Source organism: Sitophilus oryzae, unplaced genomic scaffold, assembly GCF_002938485.1.
Source record: "Sitophilus oryzae breed Bouriz unplaced genomic scaffold, Soryzae_2.0 scaffold_550_pilon_pilon, whole genome shotgun sequence".
Taxonomy (NCBI): domain Eukaryota; kingdom Metazoa; phylum Arthropoda; class Insecta; order Coleoptera; family Curculionidae; genus Sitophilus; species Sitophilus oryzae.
In genome coordinates, this window is record NW_022147141.1 from 15,119 (window position 1) to 41,293 (window position 26,175).

A 26,175-nucleotide genomic window follows, 5' to 3' on the forward strand; every position below is an offset into this window, starting at 1 on the left:
TTTGAAAATCTAAAATACTATTCAGATAGCCCTAATAAAGTGACTACAAGAATATACAATTAGTTTTTTGATTTTTAAAAGTAACGACATGAAAAAATAGAAATAGATTTTCAAAAAATCACGTTTTTTCAAAAACTAGCAATCCTTGAAATTTTAAAAGTTTTTGATGGCATCTTGTTGAACATCCCAAGGCACAACTATGGCCCAATTTAACCATCTTTGTGTCTATTACGGTTTTCGAGATACCAATGCTTTTACCTCAATTTGTAGCACCTTGTATATTACAATTATTATATACAGGGGTGGTCAGTGTATTCGCGAAACTTCGGCGGCATATTCTCCAATATAAAAACCAACAAAAAGTTCGTATAAATGTGTGTCCTACAATGCTTAGTTTCGAATATAGGGTGTAGATCATGGTACAAAGAAAACAAGGTATGATCGATAGCGGCTCCGGTTAAGTTTGCGCATACCACCTGTGACGTCATACGCCATACAAAATATATCCATATTGTTCAATTGCCACTAATAAAAACAGACATAAAATAGGGAAGAATTAGGACATAACCTAAAGTTATGTTTTTGACATCGAGCTTGACATTGAAAAATTATTGTCACATTTTGACACAATCAAATTTCACAGATGACACAATCTGTTTAACAATTTGAAATTGGCGCGCGGAGCTTGCCGACTAATATTGCCGTTTATCACCTGTGACGCAGTGACCAACCTGCGCAATATATCATACCTTGTATTCTTTGTATCATGGGTGTAGATTGTGTAGAAGTTTAATTTTTATTTCGATTTTTCCAAATAATTTCTGAAGTAACAACGTCAATATGTGTATTTGGATGAAAGTGGTGTCTGGGCTTTTGACATAGAGAAAATTTGATTTTTGATGTCAATATGACCCCTAATAGTAGGGGTTGACATATTATACTGTTTTGAAGAAGAGTAATAACTTTTCAAGTCCGTACCTGTATAAAACTGCTGAGTGCAAAAATATACATTCCGTGACTTTTCACGCAAAAAATATTTCATGGTAAAAATCGTTACGAGCAACCGTTCTCAAGATATTTAGAATGGAAATAGTCAATATGTCATTATTGACAAAACATAAACTCGTTGAGTAGATAGTTATTTGACTGAAATAATAAATTTGGGAAATTTTATTTTTTTAAACTAATCATAAATTTTTTGCAAAAAAAAATGACGATAAAACAGTTCTGTTGAACTTTTGACACAAACATTTGTACGATTTCAATTCTAATAACTATTGAGTCAACATGTTTAATTTGTATCAATTGCTGTGGGTATTGATAATTTCGATTCAAAATACTCGAGAGTCGTACTCGTAGCGATTTTTATAAGATACACAGTGTAAACGTCGCAAATGGCCTTATTTTCTTGAATTAATAGTTTTATACGGGTATGTAATAATCTTCAAGCCTGATAAAAATATGCAGGTGGCGCCCTCTATAAGTAGGAGTCATATTGACATCAAAATCAAATTTCTTATGCCAAAAAAGACCCCCCTATCCTAGACAGTTTTCATCCAAATATTGACTTTACTTCGGAAATGATTTGGAAAAAATTATTGAAATAAAAATGAAATTGCTACACCCTGTATCTCCGAAACTAAGCATTTTAAGACATACATTTAAACGAACTTTTTTACTTTTTTTATATGAAAACAGTTCGGACCACCCTGTATACTGGGAATCGTCGTTGGAAACAGTTGAGTTTTAGCAGATTTTAAACTATGCAAATATTAGCTCCCCTATTAATTTTACAGCTCAGTTGTAAATTGTTTTTTTAAATGTCTGCCTATGTTGAATACACGTGCCATTTTTTGGATAAGCCACGTGCCAATGTTGGATAACCCAATTTTGAGTAATTCAAGAAAAACTGTTTTAAATTACCTATTGTCATTGTCAAGTGTAATTTAATGTGCTGTTTACAGTACTATGTTACTATGTACCGGGTGGCCAACTAAGAATGGACGCCGGCTGTATCTCAGAAACTACACATCGTATAACTTTGGGAAAAAAATTATAATAAGTAAATCGACCAAAAGAAATCGCTGCAAATTATTTTCAAGTTTGAAAAATGTCCGTTAGGGGGCGTTTCTCTGATAGCCAATTAGAAAACAGGGTTTTTCTCAAAAATATGCAGGTGAACAGGTATTTTAAGTATGACTATTGTAATCATCGAGAAATTTGTAATTTTTTTGATATGAGTATTTTGCTCTATCTCATAAAATAAAGTGGTGGGGGAAGGTTAAACTTGCTTTTATTAAAATAAGGATAACTCTGGTTTGGGTTAACCGATTTAAACAAACTAGGGCTCGTTTAAAAGAGATTTTCTTCCTTAATGATCTCCAGTATAAATTTTGTTTCCATATTTATTTTCGTGGTAGCTAGAGGGCGCTGTTTGACATTATAACAGATTTTGCGCTTTTGCATAAAAAATTTAAATAGGAAGCTATATTTCTGTTTGCACAGTTAAATAGAGCACAAGATTTCCAAAAAAAATCAGCGCAAACCGCAACTTTCTATCTTCTCTCTAACGGGAGATATTAAGAAAATAAATCATATTAGGCTGTCGCCTAGGATTATACGGTCTAAAAATTAGAGTAATAGGCTAGGAAACAAAAAGAGGTAAATTAGTTTACGTCAAAATATCAAAACATACATTTTAGTTTCATTTTAATAATAATCATTTAATTGTTATTTATCCATGTTCGTTCTTGATTCGACACCAGAAAATAAAAACCAGGCTTATTGAATCCAATTACCTAGCTGGCCATGAAAAATATGCCACACCAGCGACTCTATCTACTAAAGTACGTGGTATCCAAGAAGCCCCACACATTCATAGCAAAATTAGCGGCACAACTGCACCAACTGCATCAACTACACCAACTACACTCATCCTGATCATTTATTATTTCATTCAGATAATTAAAAAAGTCCAGTCATTCGCCATCCTAGTATTCCTGCCTAAACATTTACCGACCAACGGTCTTGGTGCTGAACTACTTGCATCAAGGGTAGACTTGGACCAGTAGTGCATATTGAAAAGTGACCCAAACGACATAAACTTTAATATAATAATAAATAACACAAAAAACAGGTAAAACACAAAAACAAGTGAAATCAAGGACGAACTTGGATAAATAACTAAATGACGTTGCATGAAATCCCTAGTTTTCGGCCATACGAAATTCGGCCGTTTTCTGTTAAAACCAATATGGCGGCACAAAATTTCTAGAAATTAAATTAAAAAATAAAAATAAATAAAAATATTGATTGTCCGACTTTTGGACATTTTAATCTGAGAACTAGCTACGTATAATTAACCAACAAATTCGTAAAAATTGTATTGATGGACGATAATGTTACATAAACACGTTTAAAAACATATGACGTAATTTTTTTTAAGAAAACGCTCTAAGTTCGGATGCATGAAAACTGAACTTAATCGTTTTGATATTTTGACGTAATCAAATTACCTGTTTTTGTTTCCTAGCTTACTACTATAATTTTTAGACCATATATAATCCTAAACGGCAGCCTAAGATGATTTGTTCCCTTAATATCTCCGGTTAGAGAGAAGATAGAAAGTTGCGGTTTGCGCTGATTTTTTGGAAATTTTGTGCTCTATTTAACTGTGTAAAGAGAAATATAACCTCCTATTTAATTTTTTTCTGCAAAAGCGCAATATCTGTTATGGTGTCAAACAGCGCCCTCTAGCTACCACGAAAAAAATATGGAAACAAAATTTACACTGAAGATGATTAAGGAAGAAAAGCTCTTTTAAACGAGCCCTAGTCTGTTTAAATCGGCTAACCTAAACCAGAGTTATCCTTATTTTAATAAAAGCAAGTTTAACCTTCCCCCACCACTTTATTTCATGAGATAGAGCAAAATTGTCTATATCAAAAAAATTACAAATTTCTCGGCGCTTACATTAGTAATATTTAAAATACCTGTTCACCTGCATATTTTTGAGAAAAACCCTGTTCTCTGATTGGCTATCAGAGAAACGCCCTCTAGCGGATATTTTTCGAACTAGAAAATAATTTCCAGCGATTTCTCTTGGTCAATTTACTTATTAGAATTTTTTCCTATGATAAGTAGTTTCCGAGGTGCAGCCGGCGGCGGCGTCCATTCTTAGTTGGCCACCCGCACAGTGCTTCGTCCCATGGGCAAAAATCAAAAAATAAGTTAAAATTTACTAATATCTGAATATATAATTTTATACTTATAGCAATGTTCAACCATCCTGTATATTATTTTTTCATAAACAGCGTTTTTGTTAGCAAATATTTTCACTAAAATTAATTTTGCGATGATCATTATCTCATCAGTGAAAAGAATAACATTCATAGTAGTTCTGTATATTATGGAGTTAAACGGGTACGTACTTAATTGAAAGCCACTATGGATATTGTTAAACAAGGTATGTACTTTAAATTTATTTCTAAACAAGTTCGTGATTGTTTAGTTTTTATTTATTTTTAAGATGATTCTTAAATGGGTATACAAATTTTACGTTTTCAAACTTCAAAAGGCATTTAAAAAAAACATATCAAAACATATCGTATTTATTGAATATTTTTGTTGCCATGTTCATACACTTTTAATTTTTGTATAGTTCATCTGCGTCTGCTTTGGACGAACTTTATTTTATAATACTTTTCAGATGGAGTAAAATTGATAAGCAATGCCGATCTGGCTAATACTTGGCTTGATCATAAGGACAAGAACTCAAAATTATTTGTATTTCAAATAATACGTTCTTATTAGATATTGATGAACCTTCCAGTCAAATGAGACACCACTTGTGCCTGAAAAAGCCCACTATGTTGGAGCGAAACGTCGCATAAAAAAAGTGTCCATCTTTCAATTTATTATAAAATCTCATGCCCAACTAAAGGAAAAAATAATATATGAATATGGTCTATTAAAGAGGTAGCTATTAACATCCGAACCCCTCATACCGACAAAATGAACAGTAACAACGCGAAAAAGTAACATATTAGAAAATGATGTACAGAAATATCTTATATGTGAGGATACTTCATCTACCTGTGATTTGGATACTATAAATTTGGAAGATTCTGTCAGCAGTGATTCTCCTGAATCAGACTAGTTACGATCTGTGCATTTTGTTGTCCTAAAGTAAATTTATAGTATCTTAAGTTTTTTTTTTAATTAAATATAACATTAATGTTTCTTTTTCATTAAAGAAAACATTTTTATCTTATATTAGGCTTATATTGTAGGAATCATGTTCTAATGTTATTTCAATTATTTTTTATCACAGGGATTTATTTAATACTTACACCGTTTTCATACTATAAATTATTATTTGCTTAGATGGAACACAGCTCCAACATCATTATTATTTATAAGATTTTTTTTCATAAACGTGGGACTAAGAACATCATCATTTAGTACAATGAGAGTACTCATCATTTGTGTCAAATAAACCTAATTTGAATAAATTGCCTACTATAAAAGAGAAGTTTTGCATTTTTGTCCTCTAGAGCCATATGTTCGAAGCACTGTGACCCGGTACAGTACTGTAACTATAATACGCTAGTGTCCCCGAAATATAGTTTTGTAATTATTTAAAACTGTTTCGGATGAGGCAAAAGCCAAAGTTTTGAAAATACATTGACAAAATTATAGGATGACAACTTAACGTACGTTGGCATCATAGATAAAAGAAAATAATCTACTATTAAGATAGATATGAAACTTAATAGTAAAATTTTGGGTCAAAGCGCCCCTCCGTGTTTTTAGTGGAGACTACGTTTAACCCAGCGCCTTCGTCTTTTCTGCTGTAAATGTTTTTTATGTTTATATTTGAATTCAAAGGATTTATTTTTAAAGTTACACTGATATCAGAGTAACTTTAATAAAACATAAGAATATATATTATATATTACAATTTATTTTTTTATTTATTTTACAGAGTTTCATGTAAATGATCGTAAGTCGACTGGCTGTCTAATGAACAGACCGGGATTTATAGATTTTAAAGCGAACGAAAAAAAATCAAACAATGAATACATACCATATATTTTTCTTTTATCTAAGATACATACCTTATCGTCTTTTGGAAACACGTACATTTTTGCAGTTTTGTTAGTTTCTTTGCAAGATGCAACACAACAAGAAAACACCAATTTTACAGTTAATAAATAGTAAAACTATTTCTGACTATGATATTTAAAATTTAGATAGATAGAAAATTAAAAAATAAACCAGTATTTGCAAACGCAGGCCGAAATTCAATAAAAATCAAAATTTTTCTTGCGAAAATCAGGGTTTTTTTACTGAAAAGGTTTTTTTTTATTTATCAGCAGTCATTGTCAAGTTGACAATATACAGGGTGTTTTCGAATTAGTCTAAAAAAATTATGGTGTGATTCCTCATGTGTTCTTAAAACAATTTTTATATAACCATTAGGTCTAAAGTACTTCCTTTCTGATCTACAGGGTGTTAAAAATTAAAAAAAATCGATATTTTGCTTAAGATAAATGGTACACTACTGCTATTTTAAAGAAAATATATTTTTTCTTGACTGGCCATCCTTTTTCAACAAAATTGATCTTTTGAGTTTTTCTTGTTCATCAAACGGTTGTCGAGAAAAAAAATAAATATACTTATTAAGAGCCCGCCTTAATTCGTTTTCTAACGATTTTATATTTTTTAGATTAATTAGGAATCACCCTGTATATGCATATCACAGGCAACCAAATAAACTAGTAACCTCTAAAAATTATTTTTCCTACCACTAGCGACATACCGTGTTTTTACTGTGTGTTAAATTATTTTATCAAAATTTCACCATATAAGTTTCCAGGCAATGGTTGGCATTTGCCTGGTTTTGCATTATTGTTACCTGTTCAGTTTTAATTTTAAAATAGATGCAGTTTATCTTAAATTACTTAAAATCGGCTTGTCCAAAATTGTTCAGATTTGGCATTATTTCTTCATTTATTTATTATTTTGGTATTCAACATCGGCAGACCATTAAAAAAAAACTAATTACGACTAAGCTGTTAAATTAATATGGGAACCAATATTTGGACAGTTCAAAATTTGCTTGGAATTTGCTATGCTTCCAGCGACGATCACCACCCGGTAGACTTTGGTAATACAAAGTAAGGATTCTCTCCGTCAAAGACACATTTCAAAATAATAAGTTTTTAGGGCAAGATTTGTGCTGGTGCCGAAAAGAAATTTAGTATCGCCAAGTACAAGAATCAACTTAGTATGGCCGCTGGCACATCAACAATTAAAGTAGAAATGGAGCACGATGTTGGAAAGAGCTGCTATGAGTTGGAGTTCAATTTAAGTAAAGTTAAGAAGGGGTAAATTAATTCTAAATAATTTTTCTATTCCAATATACTATTTTTTTATTTGTATTAAAATCAATAAAATGTACCTACTTTTAAAAGACATTTTTATTTTGATTATCAATCGTTACATATAATTCGTACACTTTAATGCCTAATTGTATTTACATCACAGTATTTTAACGTTATGTACAAAACAATAATCTCATCATTAAGATAAAGTCTCATCACGTAATGAAACAGTTAAAACAGACTAGATTTTTAATCATATCGATATTATCTCGTCAATTTTATAAAAATAACGTTGCAAGATATTGTAATTAATAACCAGTCAATTATAATTATTACCCTTAAGAGTACCATACCCAAGCAGCATTTGGACGTAGGGACAACGTTGTGTCACGCGACCAAACGTCGGGGCGCAACGTCGGCACAACCTCGTGCCAACCCTAGTCTGCACTAGTTTGGAGAATAATTTTTGAGTCGAATCGACGTTGGATACCTACGTTGGCTAGCAGCCTAATTTAGCATAAACTGGAACGTTGTTTAAAATCCTGATTCACAGAAATACAAAACTATAATAATATGGCGTCTAAGTCGCGTTTTATCCTAAATTGGGATAGTTATAGTAAAAATATTATTTTTATGATTTAGTTAGAGACATATGCCAGATGGCAGTAAAGGAAAACAAAACAAAAGTATTTAAGTGTGGAGGATGTCTGAAGATGATAATTATTGAATCACTTTAACCAACTCTGTAACTCGTTACCGGAAATGAGAATAATTTCGCAGTCGAAAAAAAAATTGTTTCCGCGTGTTGTATAGGGCCAAATATTTCAAGTTAATGTATTTAAAAAGCACGAATTGCTATTTTAGGAACGAAACATTTTCTTATTCAACAACATGGCGGCTTTTACTTTGTTGTTTTGAAGATTAAGATGGAGTAGTTCGAGTAGTCGCATACTGGACTAATAATGTCGCAGTTCAGCCTTAACAGGTAGTATACTAGTCGCAAGATTGCCTAATTTAGTCATCCTAGAGTCTATAGCTTGTGCCGCCCTCTTATTCTAAATAAACGAGGGAGTGGATAAAGTATCGGTAATATGTCGATGTATATATAAATTTGTTTTATATATGCCTTTCTTAGGTCCCATTTTAATTACGTTTTTTCTATAAAAACAAAAACAGCACTGAACTGTCTGACTCAACAGAACAATGAAGTGAAAATTTAAGGTTTAAGGTTATGGTTCAATACAGTTGCAAAAAAGTAGAGGCTCGACGTCCTACCAACGTAAATCTAAACAACGTTGGAATTAGCAAAGCAGGCGACGTTTGCATAACGTTGGAATAGGTCCTGAAAGTGACGTCGGAAAACTCTTTATTGCCCAACATTGTAACTACGTTGTTCGAATCACCTAAAGATCACTTAAGCAAAAAAGGTTACAAGACAACGTTTATTCGACGTCGCAGAAGCTTTTACTTTGTTGTAGTACTAGTTCAACGTCGGCACAACGTTACAACATTGTTTATATTTATTTTAATACCTAAGGTACGGAGCTAACTATTTTTTGTAACTAATCCAACGTTGTGTTTAGTAAACATGTGGTCGCAAGTCGTGAAAATGCTACTTGGGTAGTGTTCTCAAACTTATTCGATTATTGGCTAATTAATCTTATAAAAATATATATGGACATTTTGAAATAGTCTTAATTTCTAACACAGCCACTTTTACGCAAAAAAGTATTGTCACTATGTTTCACTTTTCTTCGGTACTATTTGTCGATCTGTTTTCATCTGTCACTGCATTAATCGTATTTTCTTCTTTGGTCTGTACATCTATTTTATCATGCTCATTTGAACAAGAGATATTTTGTTGGTTTAAGTTACAAGAATTTATTTCGGGACATTCTGTCTTATTTACTGAATCACAGTGATCTGTATTTTTTGTATCGCTATTTTTTGTCAAGGACTTGTTTGTTTCTATCGTACTTTCTTCCAATGTTTCATCTGATTGCGAGTTATCTGTTTTCGAGTCCTTTTCATTTGAGTTTCGAATTTCCTCTTCAACTTCTTCCTGTATATCCGGTTTTTCTAGAACTGATTCGATTTTAAGCCCACCAGATGTCCCAATAGTGTTTATACTGTATGTTGAGCCTTGATACGAGTGCAGTTCATCGTCTATTATTCTCACAGCTTTCAATGTTGGCGTTGATCGTTCCGAGTATATAAACATTTCTTTCGAAGAAGATTTGAACATGTTTAAATCCTAAAACGAGTAAAAAACAAACGTTAATAAACCTACACGCTTGCTTCATCTATAAACAAGCTCAGTGTAAATCAAAGCCCAATCTACGGTTTCGTAACCGTAGATGGAGCTAATGAATGAAGCTAATAATGATGCAAAATGGGATTGCAGTTAGAGACACCTTAAAATTTTGATGTATTTTAAAGTATTATACAGGGCGCGTCTCAAAAGTGGCTCACCCCTATAACATTTTTAATTTTATCACATAAAATAACGAGAGTTGGTATGTTAGTATATGATATAAATGAGGATTGATTGACGTATTCAATTGTTTTCGGTCACTTCCTGTTTCACCGGAAACGACTGCAACTTTTGATTTTTAAATGGTACCCTCGGTATTTTTTTACTTTATTCGATTGAAAGTGACACTTTTAATCGAATGACATATCATATGTCAACTTTTGGCATTCTCGGTTAATAAAAAATCGTATTTTAAATAATTGCAATCTAGAGTGTTATGGCTATGTTAAAAACACTAGTTCTTAATCAAGGAGCCTTGGAAAAATAGATTTGATCGTCTAATGGTACTAGGTCTATTGTAATTTCTCTTGTCAAAAGTGTAATTTCTGAGTTTTTGTTTGTCAGATCGAAGGATCCAACAAAATCGGCCTAATGATGGGATTAGATTCCCGCAATCGGTCTTTGGATGGTTGTTTATTCTGATAAACTGAATGCAAAAATTGGTACACTTGTAGGGGTTAAGGTCTTTTTACTTTTTGTATATTATGATGCCCTTTATATTATGCTTATTTTACTAATGAAACTACTTATAACTAACATTATTACTAATTAATTATTTTTATTTTCATTTGTATATACCTCGTAACTTGGACAGCAATGATTCAATTTGCACGTTTCTCCTTGACACGCGACCAAGCAAACAGGAGGAAGTTTGGTGTTTAGTTTTTCCAAACTAGCACTTTGTCGAAAGAACTCTGGTTGTATAGTCACTTGGGTTACTCCATTTTCGGCAAAGAATTCTTTAATTTCCTCCATTATATTTCTATAAACCTGCATATGATATTAATAATTATATTAAATATCTTTAATTATAAAAACAAGATTAAACAATCATTTTACCTTAGGATCTTCGAATATAATATGAATTGTCGATATGATCTTAGAGGCTGTGAGTTGCCAAATATGAAAATCATGTACGTTGATTATATCAGGAAAATGGTTTATCAACTCTTTTTTCATTGTTTCGATATCAATTGTATCTGGCATCGTTTGGAGCAGAATTAAACAACTTTCTTTAACTAAAAGAAAAGAAAAATAAATTAATACAGGGGAGCCAGGCTACCGAAAAAGTTCTATATTAGAATTTTGGTTTGTAAATTTTATTTTAATTTTTGTTACGTAAGCTTCATTCAGAACCTCGCAATTAGTGGAATAAATTAGTGAATTCAATTACACTTTATACTTTTTAGTTTACGATCATTAATTAAATTATTATTTATTATTATAATTAAAATTAATAGAATGTCCTAGCAACAGCTTGCTTTAGTCAGTTGTATCCATAGAGAAAACCTAATATTCACCTTATAAAACAACCAACTTTTGATTTCCAACCACAATTTCTCTTGAAAGTTTGATAACTTTTCCTACTAATTGAAAATGTCTTAAGGCTAAATTCGAAATCTGAACTAGACAAGCGCACTTATAATGACAAGAAAAATGAGGTGAGGAGAATGGTAAAAGAAGAAAAGAATAAAGTGTGGGATGACAAATGCAAAGAAATTAATACGTATATAGGCGGAAGAAGGAATACGGAAATATGGAGATTTATAAAAATAACAACAACTGAAAAACAGGAGTCAGCCCCTATAGAAATAATAACCGACAAAGAATGGGTGAAATGTTATTCCATATTGTTGTCAGAGAACAGACCTGAGTATCAAGAACTGCCACAGCCAGAAATAAACATTGAAGGAGAGGAAATCTACGTGGATACCAAGAAAATAAAGACCGCTATAATGTCTTTAAAGAATGGAAGAGCATGTGGCCCAGAGGGAGTATATGCGGAACTCATAAAATCTGGAAGCAAAAAACTGTTTAGAATGTTAACAAACATAGTTAACCAGTGCTTAAATGGTCATCCAGTACCTGAACAGCGGAAAAAAGCATATATCTCCTCTATATATAAAAAGGGCTCAAGGAAGGACCCCAATAACTACAGGGGAATTTCGGTCACCAGCACTACTAGTCGCCTCTATGGAAGGATACTGAGGAACTTAATTGAAGAGGAATACTCCAGCCACGAAGAAGAAGAGCAGAATGGTTTCAGAAGCGGAAGATCATGTACAGATAATATCTGTGCATTGAAACAGATCATCGAGAAGAAATCTGCAATGAACCAGGAAGTTCATATAACATTCATCGATCTACAAAAAGCATATGATACAGTGTCAATAATAAAATTATGGAAAGTATTGTACGAATCAAGAATTAACGCAGCTCTGATAAAAGCTGTACAAAATCTTTACCATGGAGGAAAATCACAAATAAAAACGGTCAACTCTCAGAGGAAATTTCTATCACTAAAGGGCTCCGACAGGGTAGCTGTATATCCCCAACACTATTTAAAATTTATATTGCCAAGGCCTTACATCTATGGAAAAGAAAATGTAACGGAATGGGTATAGAACTAAATGACATATGCCTATACACCTTGCAATTTGCAGACGACCAGGCCATAATTGCAAACGACAAAGATGACATGGAATATATGGTGCGGAAAATAATTGAAGAATATGCTAAATGGGGTCTCATAGTAAATACAGAAAAAACAAAATACCTTCCAATTTTAGCTAATACAGAAAATCTTATTTTAGACAATAATATGAAAATTAGGGCATGTGAAGATTACAGGTACCTGGGATCGATATTTACAGGAGATGGAACGGACGATAGAGAAATAAATAACAGAGTAATACAGGCACGAAGAGTTATCAGATGCATAAATGGCATTCTATGGAGCACTGAAATTACAAAAAAACAGGAAATAATATATACGGGACACTAGTTAAAAGCATATTACTCTATGGATGTGAAACATGGCGACTCACTGAAAGGAATAAAAGGAAATTAGAGACAACAGAAATGGACGCGATTAGAAGAGCAATGAGAATTTCAAGGAGGGATAAGATCAGAAATGAAGACATTAGACAACAGATGGGAATAGAGAGAGCAATAGTAAATGATATAGAACAAAAATAATTAATATGGTACGGCCACGTTCAGAGAATGCACAATGAAAGAATTCCAAAACAAGTCATTCATTGGATACCACCTGGTAAACGAAAGAGAGGACGTCCCAAGAAAACATGGATCGAAGGAATAAGAAGGTCGATGAGTGAGAAAAATCTGACCGAAGATCAATGGGAAAATCGCACAGGGTGGAAGTTAGGCATCGGACAACGTCGTAGGACGTTCTGACCCGAATTTATATATGAAAATGTCTACCTTAATCTTTCAATATCTCAAAAACCAAAGATTTTAAACATATTTAACCCTTATAATAAATACCTTTTTTTGGGCCCAAGAATCCAAAAATGAAATAAAATACCGGGTGTTCCATAAGAAAAAATATAACTTTGGTATGGATCTTACTTCTGAAATACCCTGTACATTTCAAAATAATTTTAAATTGTACACATTACCTCCCCACATATACCCATAAAATATTTTGTTTATTATTACTTTTATTTAACTTACTATAAGGGTAGCTTAAAATCATGATGCAGGTAGCTGAGACTACGGATAGAATGGGATCCACGAATTTTGCCACGTAAGGATCAGTGAAGAGTATAATAACTGAGCATGTCATCACTACTGCACACCCTGTAACATATAAAAGTATTTTTCATAAAGTTCAAGACTAATTTTGCTGTATTCTTCCTACCGATAATATCTCTGGTAGCCTCCCATAAACCTTGTCTCTTTTTCGGAGGCGATGAGAATATGTGTCTCGTTCTGGACAATCTTCTTGCACCTTTACGCACCGAATCGTTGACAACGACTTTATTTAAAACGACATCTCCACTTTCGGTGACGTACAGAAAACTGCCTTGATGGAAAGTATATCCTCCGATAAGAAGGTAGCAAATTCCGTTAAGGATGAGACCTGCAGCACCTGAAAAATATATTCAATTTTCGAATTAAAATGGTAGTCGAGTATATGAAAGTTGAAACCACGGCTAAATTCGTCGACTGGGACTTTTCATGTGGATGGGCCATATGGGAAAACGGGAAAATTCCCGGTGGGCCAGTGGAAAGATGGGCCGGTGGGCGGGCCGGTCCCGATCAGAACTCAAAAAAAAAATTGGATTAGCAAAATTTAAATGGTTAATCTTCTAACTAAAGTGACAGTAAGATTCTTAGAGACTCCATAACTAACTAATCAATTTGCATCAGTATAATCGTCAGTTGCTTAAAAACATAAACAGCAATTTGTAAAATAACTATTGTAAGATGTCTTTCTCTCAATAAAAGAAACATATTCTCTTTACCGTGTTTCAAATAAGTCCAATCGAGTTATTAAAGTTTGAAAATTAAAAAAAATATATTTATTTTTAAAATAATTTGAGTCGCCTCAATTTTTCGGTATTTGCATCTCTTTTCGTGCCGTAATATCAGAGATTAAGAAACTATACCGTGGGAAAATTTGCGGTGAACAGGAAGTTCTAAAAAGTTTTCTAAAATACACAGGAAAATTTCAAAGAAAATGCACGATTTTTAACATCTTTTTTTTGCAAAAGAAACCTGAGACTTGTTCTTGAGGTCAAAATATACCACCCCTGAAGATATTTGCACTTATTTAAGACACACCCTGTATAGCAAAAAACTACACGAACAATTTTCCAGCGCATGTAATTATTGGACTACTGCAGGAGGAACACTGCAAAGTTAATACGCATAGCTTACTGTTAAAAAAACATTTTATGTGTAGTTATTTAGCAAAAATAAAACACTAGATCACCACAATACACCAAAACACTTTTATTTTTACACTGGACGCGCGTCTCGCTAACCATGTTAGCATCATTAGCAGATGATTATAAACTAACTGTATAGTATGTATGCTGTATAAATATACTATGAGTTAGTTTATAATCATCTGCTGATGATGCTAACATGGTTAGCGAAACGCGCGTCCAGTGTAAAAGTAAAAGTGTTTTGGTGTATTGTGGTGATTTAGTGTTTTATTTTGCTGTGTAACACCAAAGGTTCCAACCCTCAACTGTAATGTAGCCATTTAGTAAAAAATAAAGTGCCATGATGTGTATCCTTTGCGACAACGATGTGTGAGAGAATAATTTTCTTGGTAAATTTAAAAAAATACCTTAAAAGTTGGATAATTAACTTTAATCTTAATTTTTTAAAACCAGTACTTTTTGACCTTACCTCTCTACAGTACTAAGAGGTATTATTATTTATCTATCGTGTGTTAAAGTTTCTCAAAATCGTGACTCAAAATCGTAGCCTATTCCAGATCAAATTACCGTTATCGATAATGGAAATAAAGCAGTAGAACCCTGTAAAACTGAGCCTGAGAAATAAAGCATTAGAACCCTGTAAAATTGATCTTTGTGAAAATTTGATCAAGACAATTTTAATTTTTTTAAAAAACAGAGGCAAAAGAGCTTTTAGCTTTCTTCGCACGAGCGAAAAACACCCTTACTTGTATATTAATAAATAAAATATGTTTCTTCGTTATGGTCATTTTGTTTGTGGATTTGGGCCGGTTGCCTGTTATTCCCGGGCCGGTTTCCACTTCCCCATCCACCCCTGCTTTTCAGGTAGATCGTGTACTTTTTGGGGAGTAGTTTTAGGGGAACACCGTGCTCGGTCAGCTTTTATTTTCCGTTTACAATTTTTTTGCTTTTCCAATTTTTTTTGCAAGCTCCCTAATTTGCCAAAAATTTGCGATTGATTGAGAAACCTGTCATTTGGATGTTTTTTTTTCAAATATTTTTTTTTTTACTTTAATTAATAATTTTGTTAATAGAAATGAAATGAGAGAAATAAAGATGGCGAAAATTTATATTTTTGTCTCAGTAGTGTAATAGAGATACAAACGAAAACTTATTACTCTTCAAATCAGTTTAAAAACATAATGACATTGTCTATATTAGTTAAAAGTGGCGAACTTTTAAAAAATTTGTTTTACGAAAAGGCCTCGAACAAAATATCAAGTGTGTTATATTTTCGAAAAGGTAATTTTAATTTCTTGTCAGTGAATTAAAAATATACACGGTGTCCCCAAAAAAAATATTTATTTCTGTTGATAACTCAAGTTATTAATTTTAAAAAAATAAATATACTTAAATCATTAAATTCTACGTAAAACGGTACCTTTGAAATGTTTTCATAAAAATACAAAATTTTAACAGCGATTTGTTAAAAATGCACATTTTTGAAAAACACCCCGTACTTTCGAAACGGTAACAGATTTTTATCATGTTTTTGATAAAAATTGAGCTCCAGACTCAAGACACCGATATTAATTTTAATTTATCTTCTATAAAAAGGGCGTTTCCCTTTAAAATTGTCCAGTTTGGCTAATTGGAGCTTAATCTTTGTCAAAAACATGATGGTGAAAACCGCATATCGATATCTGTTACCGTTTAGGAGTTACGGAGTGTTTTTCAAAAATGTGCATTTTTAACAAATCGCTGTAACTTTTTTGCTATGGAAAATGTTGTATTTTTATGAAAACATTTCCAAAGCACCTTTTTACGAAGATTTTAATGGTTTAAGCATATTTTTTTAAATTAATTAGTTAAGAATTATCAACAGAAAATTTGATTTTTTATATAGGAGACCCTGTATATAATTAATTTATTGAAAAGATTTTAAAATTAGCATTCCAAAAATATAGCACACTTGATATTTTGCTCGATTCCTCTTCGAAATATAGAGTTTATAAAAATTTGCTCACTTTAAATAAGTGGGCTTTGAACGGCGCCCGACTGTAATACAAAAAAATTCTAGCTGTGAGCATCAATTAAAATGAAAATATTGAGAGATGCAGAATTTTATAACAATTTAAACTATATTTAACCAACATCAACACATTTAAACTATATCTAATAACAATAAAAATAAATAGCAAACCAAAGACATGAGATTTTGCTACAGGTGTTCGACATATCGATATTCTTCTGTTTTTGAACATTTGTGGCAGAATTCATTAACTCAGTGGGGGTGAAAGATACCCTCTCATTACTGCTAAGTATTTCTAATTCTTGTTTAGATTTAAAGCTCTAAAATTTTTTTTTGAATATTTAAAAATAAGAACCTTTATTCTTCCGCAAAGATATCCATAGGATTAGATCCATAGGCACTAAGTCCGGCAGCCTCGACGGCCATCAAGCTGGGATCTTGATTACGTATTCAATTATTTTTGAAATTGGAAATCAATTATTCTTGAATTGAAAAAATAATAACTATATAATAATAACCTACTATTTACTATATAGTTTAACGTGGCGAACTTTTAAAAATTTTGCATTTCGAAGGGAATTTTGGAGAGGTAATTTTAAGTTCTCTTCGGTTAATTAAAAATATACAGGGTGTCCCAAATAAAAATCAATATTTCTGTTGATAACTCTGACACCCGCCCGTCCATTAATATGGATATTGTAGTAAGTAGTAACTGTGGGGGTAAGTAATAATCTTATGGGTGCAATATAGGTACATGGAATACGTATGAAGGAATTATCCAAAGCAAAAAAAATACAGCAATTTGTTAAAAATGCACGTTTTTTAAAAATACCCCGTAACTCCGAAACGGTAACAGATATCGATATGCGGTTTTCACCATCATGTTTTTGATGAAAATTGAGCTCCACATGCCGATATGAGTTTTCATCTATCTCCTATAGAAAAGGTAGTTTTCCTTTAAAAGCGTCCAATTTGACCCACACCTACCTATACATAAAACAAACAAAGGGTGATGCATCTCGTCCTGGTGATCGATGTGCGCCAGCGTTTGAAAGGCCTCCACGTAAATAGAGAAGGAAAACGAACCCAAAAAGACGCAACAGATCAGCATGGTGATGACGTCTATCCGGGTCCAGCCGAAGGTGTTTTTCAATTTGTTTTCCTGTTTCGTCCTGTTCGGGTTATGTTTCTTCACTTTGTTGTCTTGATCTGACGGTTTACTGCAGCATTCTTCTTCTTTGATGTTGTCAGTGCTTTCGGCGTCTTTCATTTCGTCATTTGGTTTTACCACTTGGCTGCAATGCTGGAAATGGTTTGTTAAAATTATAAAAATGGTAGGTACTTCATACAGTGTGTCTTCGGATTGTCTTTACAAGAGGATTTTTTTTTATTTTTAACTTTCTGAGAATAAATCATTCATTTTGTTTCTTCTAAAATGGTTAATACAGTTTTCAAATTTCCATACCGTGTTAGAAACAAATTTAAAAAAAAACATGAAAATATGATTGATTTTTTTTAACTTTTAAAAATTCAAAGGATCATGGTGCCCGGTGGCGTAGAGGTACAGCTCTCGTCTACCAATTTAAAGGTTCTGGGTTCGAATCCTACAGCCGGCATTTCATCAGCCGACTATTTTTAATAAAATAAAAATAGTTTGGGTACCTAGGTCCACTCAGCCTTAAACGAGTACTTGGGATTCACAATTCTGAGGTAACAATAGGCGGTTGAAGTGTAATGCTAGCCACATTACCTTCCTTGTGTACCGAACGGCTCTAGTATGGCAAGCTGTACCTTGCTACTCCCAAGGCGTTAAACGCTATATACGGGAGCTATTATTATTATTATATATAAAATTTAAATACTTACGATGGTAATATCATTGCGATAGTTATTATTAATTTTGATTAGCGTCATATTTTTTGATGTTGCTAAAGTATCACATTTTCTGATAACTATTATCGCCCTTTCCGAAGCATTAAAGTAAATAAATTATGTGCTTCTTTAACAAAAAGCAAAACTGCAAAAAATATGACGTTGATTAAAATTGTAACGGGATTAACCATTTTAGAACAAGCAAAACATTTTATAAAGAATGTATTTTTCTCAAAATATCAACAAAAAAATTCTTTTTTTCTCTTGTAAAAACCGTCCGGGGACATTCTGTATATGAACGTAAAAGAATATATGATATAACAGAAGGAGGAAGAAATAAATTACGATTCATATTCTTTGTTGTTATCATATTTCCCAATAACTATTATCTCCCTTTTCGTAGCATTAAACTAAATTAATTTTATGCTTCTTAAAAAAACATAAATGTTTCTTCTTCTTAAGCAAAACATAATATGATGTTTATTAAAATTCTGCCAATAACAATCTATAAAGCTATGAAAACAAAATTATATTATCATAGAAACGCGTTTTGATTTTAAGACTTCGTTTTTATAGGACGTGGGAAAATTTGCGGCGAACAGGCAGTTCCAAAAAGTTTTTGAAAATATACAGGGAAATTTAAAAGAAAATGTTCTATTTTCAACATTTTTTTTTTCGGAAAAACCTCATAGACAGTAGTGTACCGTGGGTCGAAATATACCACCCCTGAAAATATTGGCACTTATTTAAGGACTCACCCTGTATAGAAACTCTGGCCAATATATACAAAGAAGCCACAGAAAGAGTAATGATATATAATCTATACTAATATATAAAATCCTTAAGTGACTGACATACTAATTAATCACGATCCTGCTCAAACCACTCAACGTAAGAAGCTCAATTTTGGCATACAAGTTGATTCTAGGGTGTAGAGGTTCGATAAGAAGGGATTCTTCGAAATTCCAGTTCCAAGAGGGTGAAACCACCCCTCAAATATTACAATATTTTTTATTTAAAAAACGGTTAAGTTTCCGAAAAAACGCTTAAACACGTATATTTTATTTTGTTTTTTTTACATATTTTAAGATTTTTTTAAAAATGTATACAGGATGTTTCGAAAAATATGGTCATTGATTAACCCGGTCCTGCTTAAAGCGCTTGACGTCAAAAGCTGATTTTTGGAAAACAGATTGACTTTAGGGTGTAGAGGTTCGATAAGAAGGATTTTTCAAACTCGAATTCTAAGGGGTGAAACTATCCCTCAAATATTAAAATATTTTTTATTTAAAACCGGTGAGTTTTTTCGAAAAACTCTTAAACACGTATATTTTATTTTGTTGTTTTACATATTTTAAGATTTTTTATAAATTTATACAGGGTGTTTCATAAAATATGACCATTGAGTAATCACGATTCTGCTTAAACTGCTTGACGTTTAAAGCTGATTTTTGGCAAACGAATTGACTGTGGGGTGTAGAGGTTCGATAAGGAGGAGTTTCTCGAATCTCAAATTCCAAGAGGGTGAAAACGCCCCTCGAATATTACAATATTTGTTATTTAAAAAACGGTTAGTTTTTCGGGAAAGTGCTTGGACAAGCATAATTTATTTGTTTTTTTTACATATTTTGAAATTTTTAAAAAAATCATACAGGGTGTTCCAAAAAGTTGGGTAATTTCTTAACCACGATTCTGCTTAAACTGCTTGACGTAAAAAGCTTATTTTTGGCAAAAAGTCAAATTCCAGCGAGATGAAACTACCCCTCAAATATTACCAAGTTATATAATAATATCGCCATATTGTTTTTTCTCATGCTGACATAAATGTGAGAAAATTTTATCCAGTTTATATGTTAATGGGAATTCTTGCTTTGCTTTATCATCATCATTACAAATGATTAGTTCGACGCGAACGAAGTCGCTGGTACACGCTAGTGATATATAAAACAACCCTAGAGTTCTCTATTGGCAAAGGAGTACGACAGGGATATAATACGATATCCCCAAAGCTGTTTACAGTAACACTAAAAGAAATCTTCTGTCAACTGGACTGGACTAACAAAAGAAAGGACCCGGACCAACAGAACAGACATCATAAGGAAACTGCAGGTAGCACAACTTTCAATGGAACGAAATATGCTGGGAATAACCAAGAGAGACCGTAAAAGAAGAGAGTGGATACGACAAAAGACTCAGGTAATAGATGGTCATTCTCAGAGTTAAATCCATCAAATGGTAATGGACAGGACACCTGACAAAAAGAACGGACAACAGATGGACCACAAAATTTACAGCATGGTACCTACGAAAAACTAAGAGACATAGAAGAAGACCGAACGTTTTCGTAAAGTATTCAGGACAATAAAGCGGTCGTCAATTGCATTTGTCTTACGTTTTCTTCCGGAATCCACTCGCCTGGTGAAATTTCCGGTTTCCATAATATACCGATTCCAGGCATCCTGGACTGTTGTTCAAGGTATACCCAGGGTATCGGACACATAACGTTGACTTCGGCCATCCTCAATTATTAAAGCCTCAATACGAGCCACATCCGACACAGATAATGACATTTTTTCATTTGACAACCGTTGTTGTCATATTGCAAATACTAATAAATCCGTTTTCGCCTATGTCGCCTTGATTATTTACACATAAAACTTTCTGCCTGCGTAGCATTTTTCCGAGACGTTCGTTTTAAAGCAGCGTATCTCCAATAAAAACAGAGATAATGTGATTAAAAAAACAAAATGCTCACAAAAGATGAGACTATAATGTGATTTGATTTAGCAATAGCTACTACAGCTGCTGCACCTTACAGGGTGTTACAAAGTTTGGTCAAAAAACTTCGTCTTATTGTTGTGCCCTGTATATGCTCACAATAAATTCGGAATAAAAATTTCTGACGTAGCATCCATTAAGGAGGAATTCATTTACAATTTCAAAAAAAAATCATCAAAATCTAATGAGTGGTTCGCGAGTAATCCAACTTTGAAATTGGGACTAGTTTTTAGTGGCCGGTTTTTTTTGCCAGTGAGATTATATATTCTACAAAAAGTTTTGGGTCTCCAAAAAAATTAAATTCTATCAAAGATATAAAATGTAAAAAATAAGTCTCGCGACGCAGTTCTTTTACTACAAGTTGCTGGGTTTTGAGATCTCTCACGTAAAGCGAAGTCAATTATTTTAGTGTCTATTCAACAACTTTGAAATAATCTAATAAAAAAAAAACAGAAAATCACAATTTATAGTAACCGTATCAATAATAGGCATCTTTGTTTCTTGCCTTTGGACAGTATCAAAAGCTGTGAGACACTGCTAGAAATACATATATTAAAAATTTTATACATCTCTAACAAGGATGTTCTTTACGGAAACCGTTGACCAAAGGTCTAAATTTGCGTAAGTTACTTGGAATTAAAAAAAATGAATATTTGTTTATCAACAACGTAAAATGTAAACAATACAAGAAATGAACAAGCAGAAAAACAGATTAACATATTTTTCAAATTCTTTTTCGCTGAGGTGTATTTCGGCTGAATCAATATGGTATTTTTTTTCTAAAATCATTGTTGATCGGCTACATTATGAGGCAATAAAATAATTCGTATTCAGTATGAATATTCATGATCGAGATATGGAGAAAAATTTCGACTGCATAATGGCATCGTGGCTTATTGCCAATTCAGACCATATAGTCAGCTCTTTATCGCGTACCTACGTATGTACAAAGTGTATTACGTGATGTGTGACACTTTAGCGTAAACCTTGGCCCTGAAAAAGTGCCATCAGAATACTAAAATGGATGTCATTATAAATATATCAATCGTATTATTAAATACGATTAATATATTTTTAATCAAAAAAAATATATATTAATCGTATTTAATAACATGTCACTCTTAACCCCATAGCATAGTTTGATACTCCTAACACAGCTTGGAACAAACTGAAAAAAAACATCTGCAAAGGTACTAAAGAAGCTTTAGGAACACGTAATGTATCACACAATAGAAGACCGAACATTAAACCTTGGTTTACATTAGAAGTCAAGAATATTACAAGGGAAAAGAAGGAAAAATACTTACAATACAAGAAATTTCCAACACCGGAGAACCGGAGAACCGAAATATCTACACCGAAATAAGGAATAGGACTAATAAGTACGAGAAAGAGTACTAAAGAGTACGAGAAATTAAAGAAGAATATTGGCAGCGATTTAGTAGCGAAATGGAGGCGGATATGTACGGAGCACCAAAACGTATTTGGAAGATGTTGAGGGGTTTAAAACGAGAAACAAATGAAAAAATACAACTAAGAACAATTGCAGAAGATACGTGGGAAAAATATTTCACAGACTTATACGCAGAAACAGATGAACCAATGGAAGCACAAGAGACAAGCCAAAGAGATAATTCTAATATAGAAGATCATGCGCAAATCACTCACAAGCAAGTAGAAGAGACAATAAGGAAACTTAAAGACAGAAAATCTCCTAATCAAGATAAAATACCAAAGGAGCTAATAAAAAACGCAGGCACGGCTATCATAGAGGAATACACAAAACTGTTTAACATTATATTACAATATAAGAAAATACCAGAAGAATGAAAACAAAGTATAACAATACCCATTTTTAAAAAGGGAGATAAAACAGACCCAGCAAACTATAGAGGAATAACATTAGCATCTTTAGAGCACCTCTTTAAAACTTCTGACTAAGATCATTGCGGACAAAATCTCCTCAATAGTGCCAATAAGCGAGGAGCGCCAAGGATTCCGAAGAAACCGATCAACTACCGATGCACTATTCATACTCAGGCAACTAGCTGAAAAATCCTTAGAATATAACTCTCCAGCCTATCTATGTTTTATAGATTTAACAAAGGCTTTTGATATAGTCCAACTAAAAGACATCATCACCATCTTGGAAAGCAGTAATGTCTCGAAAGAACTCACAGAATTTATCAAGGACTTAAACACAAACACAACAACCTAAATAAGAACAAACTTTACCTTAACGCAGCATCTTCGAACTATAACTGGTATTCGCCAAGGCGACAGTCTCAGCCCTCTGTTATTCAACACAATCATGGATCAAGTAATAAAAACCGTCAAGAATACTGGATTAGGATATCGAATGGAAATGCATAAAGTAAACCAAATGGAAAATGCATAAAGTAAAATATTCTATGCCGATGACGCAGTACTTATGGCAGAGTCAGAGGACGACCTCCAAAGAATGCTACAAGCTTTTAACAGACAGGCAGAAAAATTTAACATGCAAATTTCCACAAATAAGAGAAGAAGAATAAATGCATGACCATTACAAAGGAGCCTCTACGGTGCAAATTGGTAATAAAAAACAAAACTATTGATCAGATAATGTCGTTCGAATACCTCGGATGCAAAATTACAAGCTCAGGATTCCTGGAAGAAGAAGTAAGGAAACAAGCCAATAAAGCTGCCGCAATATCAGGACATCTTAAACATCCCATATGGAAAAACAAACACTTGAGTACAGAATGTAAGTCAAGAATATACAAAACCTGCATACGACCAGTGATGACATATGGTGCGGAAACCAGAGCTGAAACATCAGTAACAAAGAGAATCCTGCGAACTACTGAAATGAAGACCTTAAGAATGATAACTGGATACACATCGAGGGACAGACAGAGAAGAAGAGAACCAGCATGTCAATAGAATGAGCCCCGACAGAATGGCCATAATAATTCGCCACAACGTACCCCATGGCAGAAGACCTACTGGACGACCACCCAAACGTTGGCAATACAGTTGGCAGTCAACCTCGCAAGAGTTGCTTAGACGAGGAGGAAACCGGAACTAAACAGGAGATACGCCTTCTAAAAGAAGAAGAAGAAGAAGAGTATTTAATAAAAAAATATCAAAATGGGAAATATTTTATAGGAATGGGTCAATCTTAATGTAGCTTTTTCACTTGAGCCCAACCAAACTTTCCTAATTGACAAAAAAAAACTTTATATACCGGGTACGTCTCAAAAGTGGCTCACCCCTATATAACTTTTTTATTTTTTTAGATAAAAAAACGAGATTTGGTATGTTTGTGTATGACGTAAATTAGGATTGATTGACGTATTCAATTATTTTTGGTCACTTCCTGTTTCACCGGAACTGACTACAACACACGTGCTACAACTCTTGCTCACTCATGCTCACGGGCTCATTCACGGGCAAATCTAGCTCCTTTAAAAAGTGTGATTGGACCGGGATGATTTTTTTTACCTGGAACACAATGTATATTATTCCTTTGTTAGATGAAGTATTGAAAAATTAACATTTTTTTGTATGGCATGCCTGTCCCTATCTAAATATTTCTGAGGAAATATTATATTGCAAGATGTATTTCGTGCATAGACGTATGATCCGATCGGTATAGGACAAGTCGTTTTTCAAAGAAACACTTATCAGGAAGACTCCTATTTGGATGTCTTTGAGCATAAGCCCTTGAGGCCAAGAAGCAATTTTCCTCACAAAATAAAATCACTAGTAAGATATCCATTCGTTTCGCCAGCAGATACTGTTTTATTTTTCTTGATAAAATAGTGAATACTTACTACTTATATTAAACTATTGTAGGTAAATTTAAGTAAACTGTTATAAATTATAAATGATAATGTCCATAAACTAATGTTGACTTTGAAAATAGTTAAGGCGACACCAGCCACCTTGTGCAATTTTATCTAAAAATCGCTTTTTATTCAAAATCTGAGCTAGATAGGTATAGGAAACCCTAATATAGTTTGAAAGAGCATTTGAATCTGCTTCGATATATTTTAAAAAATACAAGGTGTTGTATTTGAAATAACCAAGTTTTTATATAAAATAAATCCTTAAAATTGATCACCAATTTTTGATACCTCTGTATAAATTTAAAGAAGCCAATACCATTTTTCTTTAAACTCAGCACAAGAATTAATTCTGAAAAGTAATGTACAGGGTGTTAATAATCTATTTTATTATAGCATGCAAATTTAAATATCTTTAAATATCTCAAAAACCAAAGATTTTAAACATATTTAACCTTTATAATAAATGCCTTTTTTTGAGACCAAGAATCGAAAAATTAAATAAAATACCGGGTGTTCCATAAGAAAAAATATAACTTTGATATGGATCTTAGTTCTGAAACACCCTGTATATTTTAAAATAATTTTAAATTGTGCACATTGCCTCCCCACATCTAGCCATAAAGTATTTTGTTTCTAGATCTTTTAGTTTTCGTATAATCAACCGAGGCGAATGAGGTGCGCCACCCTGTATATGTTACTGTAAATGGCGGAAATGCGGTAAAACCTAGGATAAGCGCGGTAAAACCTAGGATAAGCGCGCTAAACCTAGGATTACCGATGAATTAACACCCTCCAAATAACCACGCTAACCAACTCGAAATGGACATTTCGGACATTTACAGTGACATATACAGGGTGTCCCAGAAATAAGTGCAAGTATTTTAACTGGTAGTATAGTTCAACCCCAGAAATGTTTCTGGGGTAGGCAGGTGCCTATGAGGTTTTTTTCGCGAAAAAAAATTATTGAAAATTCGAAATTTTTTGGAAATTTTTTGGAAATTTTTTAGTTTTCAGTTAAAAAACATAATTTCTTGATAATATGGCAACATAGGTATCAAATTAA

General features: G+C 32.9%; 1 protein-coding gene across 1 annotated transcript in view; it reads right to left on the minus strand.

Annotated features, from left to right (window-relative positions):
* Positions 1-7,466: 7,466 nt before the first annotated feature.
* LOC115886998 (zinc/cadmium resistance protein-like) overlaps positions 7,467-26,175 on the minus strand; it is a 44,895-nt gene continuing 26,186 nt past the window's right edge. Inside the window, exons 3-8 of the mRNA XM_030906327.1 lie at positions 17,617-17,932; positions 13,586-13,816; positions 13,399-13,524; positions 10,762-10,940; positions 10,501-10,692; positions 7,467-9,642 (exon numbers count right to left, since the gene is read on the minus strand). Of these exons, the coding sequence (XP_030762187.1) occupies positions 9,133-9,642; positions 10,501-10,692; positions 10,762-10,940; positions 13,399-13,524; positions 13,586-13,816; positions 17,617-17,932 (1,554 nt within the window). The 3' untranslated portion in view covers positions 7,467-9,132. The remainder of the gene's footprint in view (positions 9,643-10,500; positions 10,693-10,761; positions 10,941-13,398; positions 13,525-13,585; positions 13,817-17,616; positions 17,933-26,175) is intronic.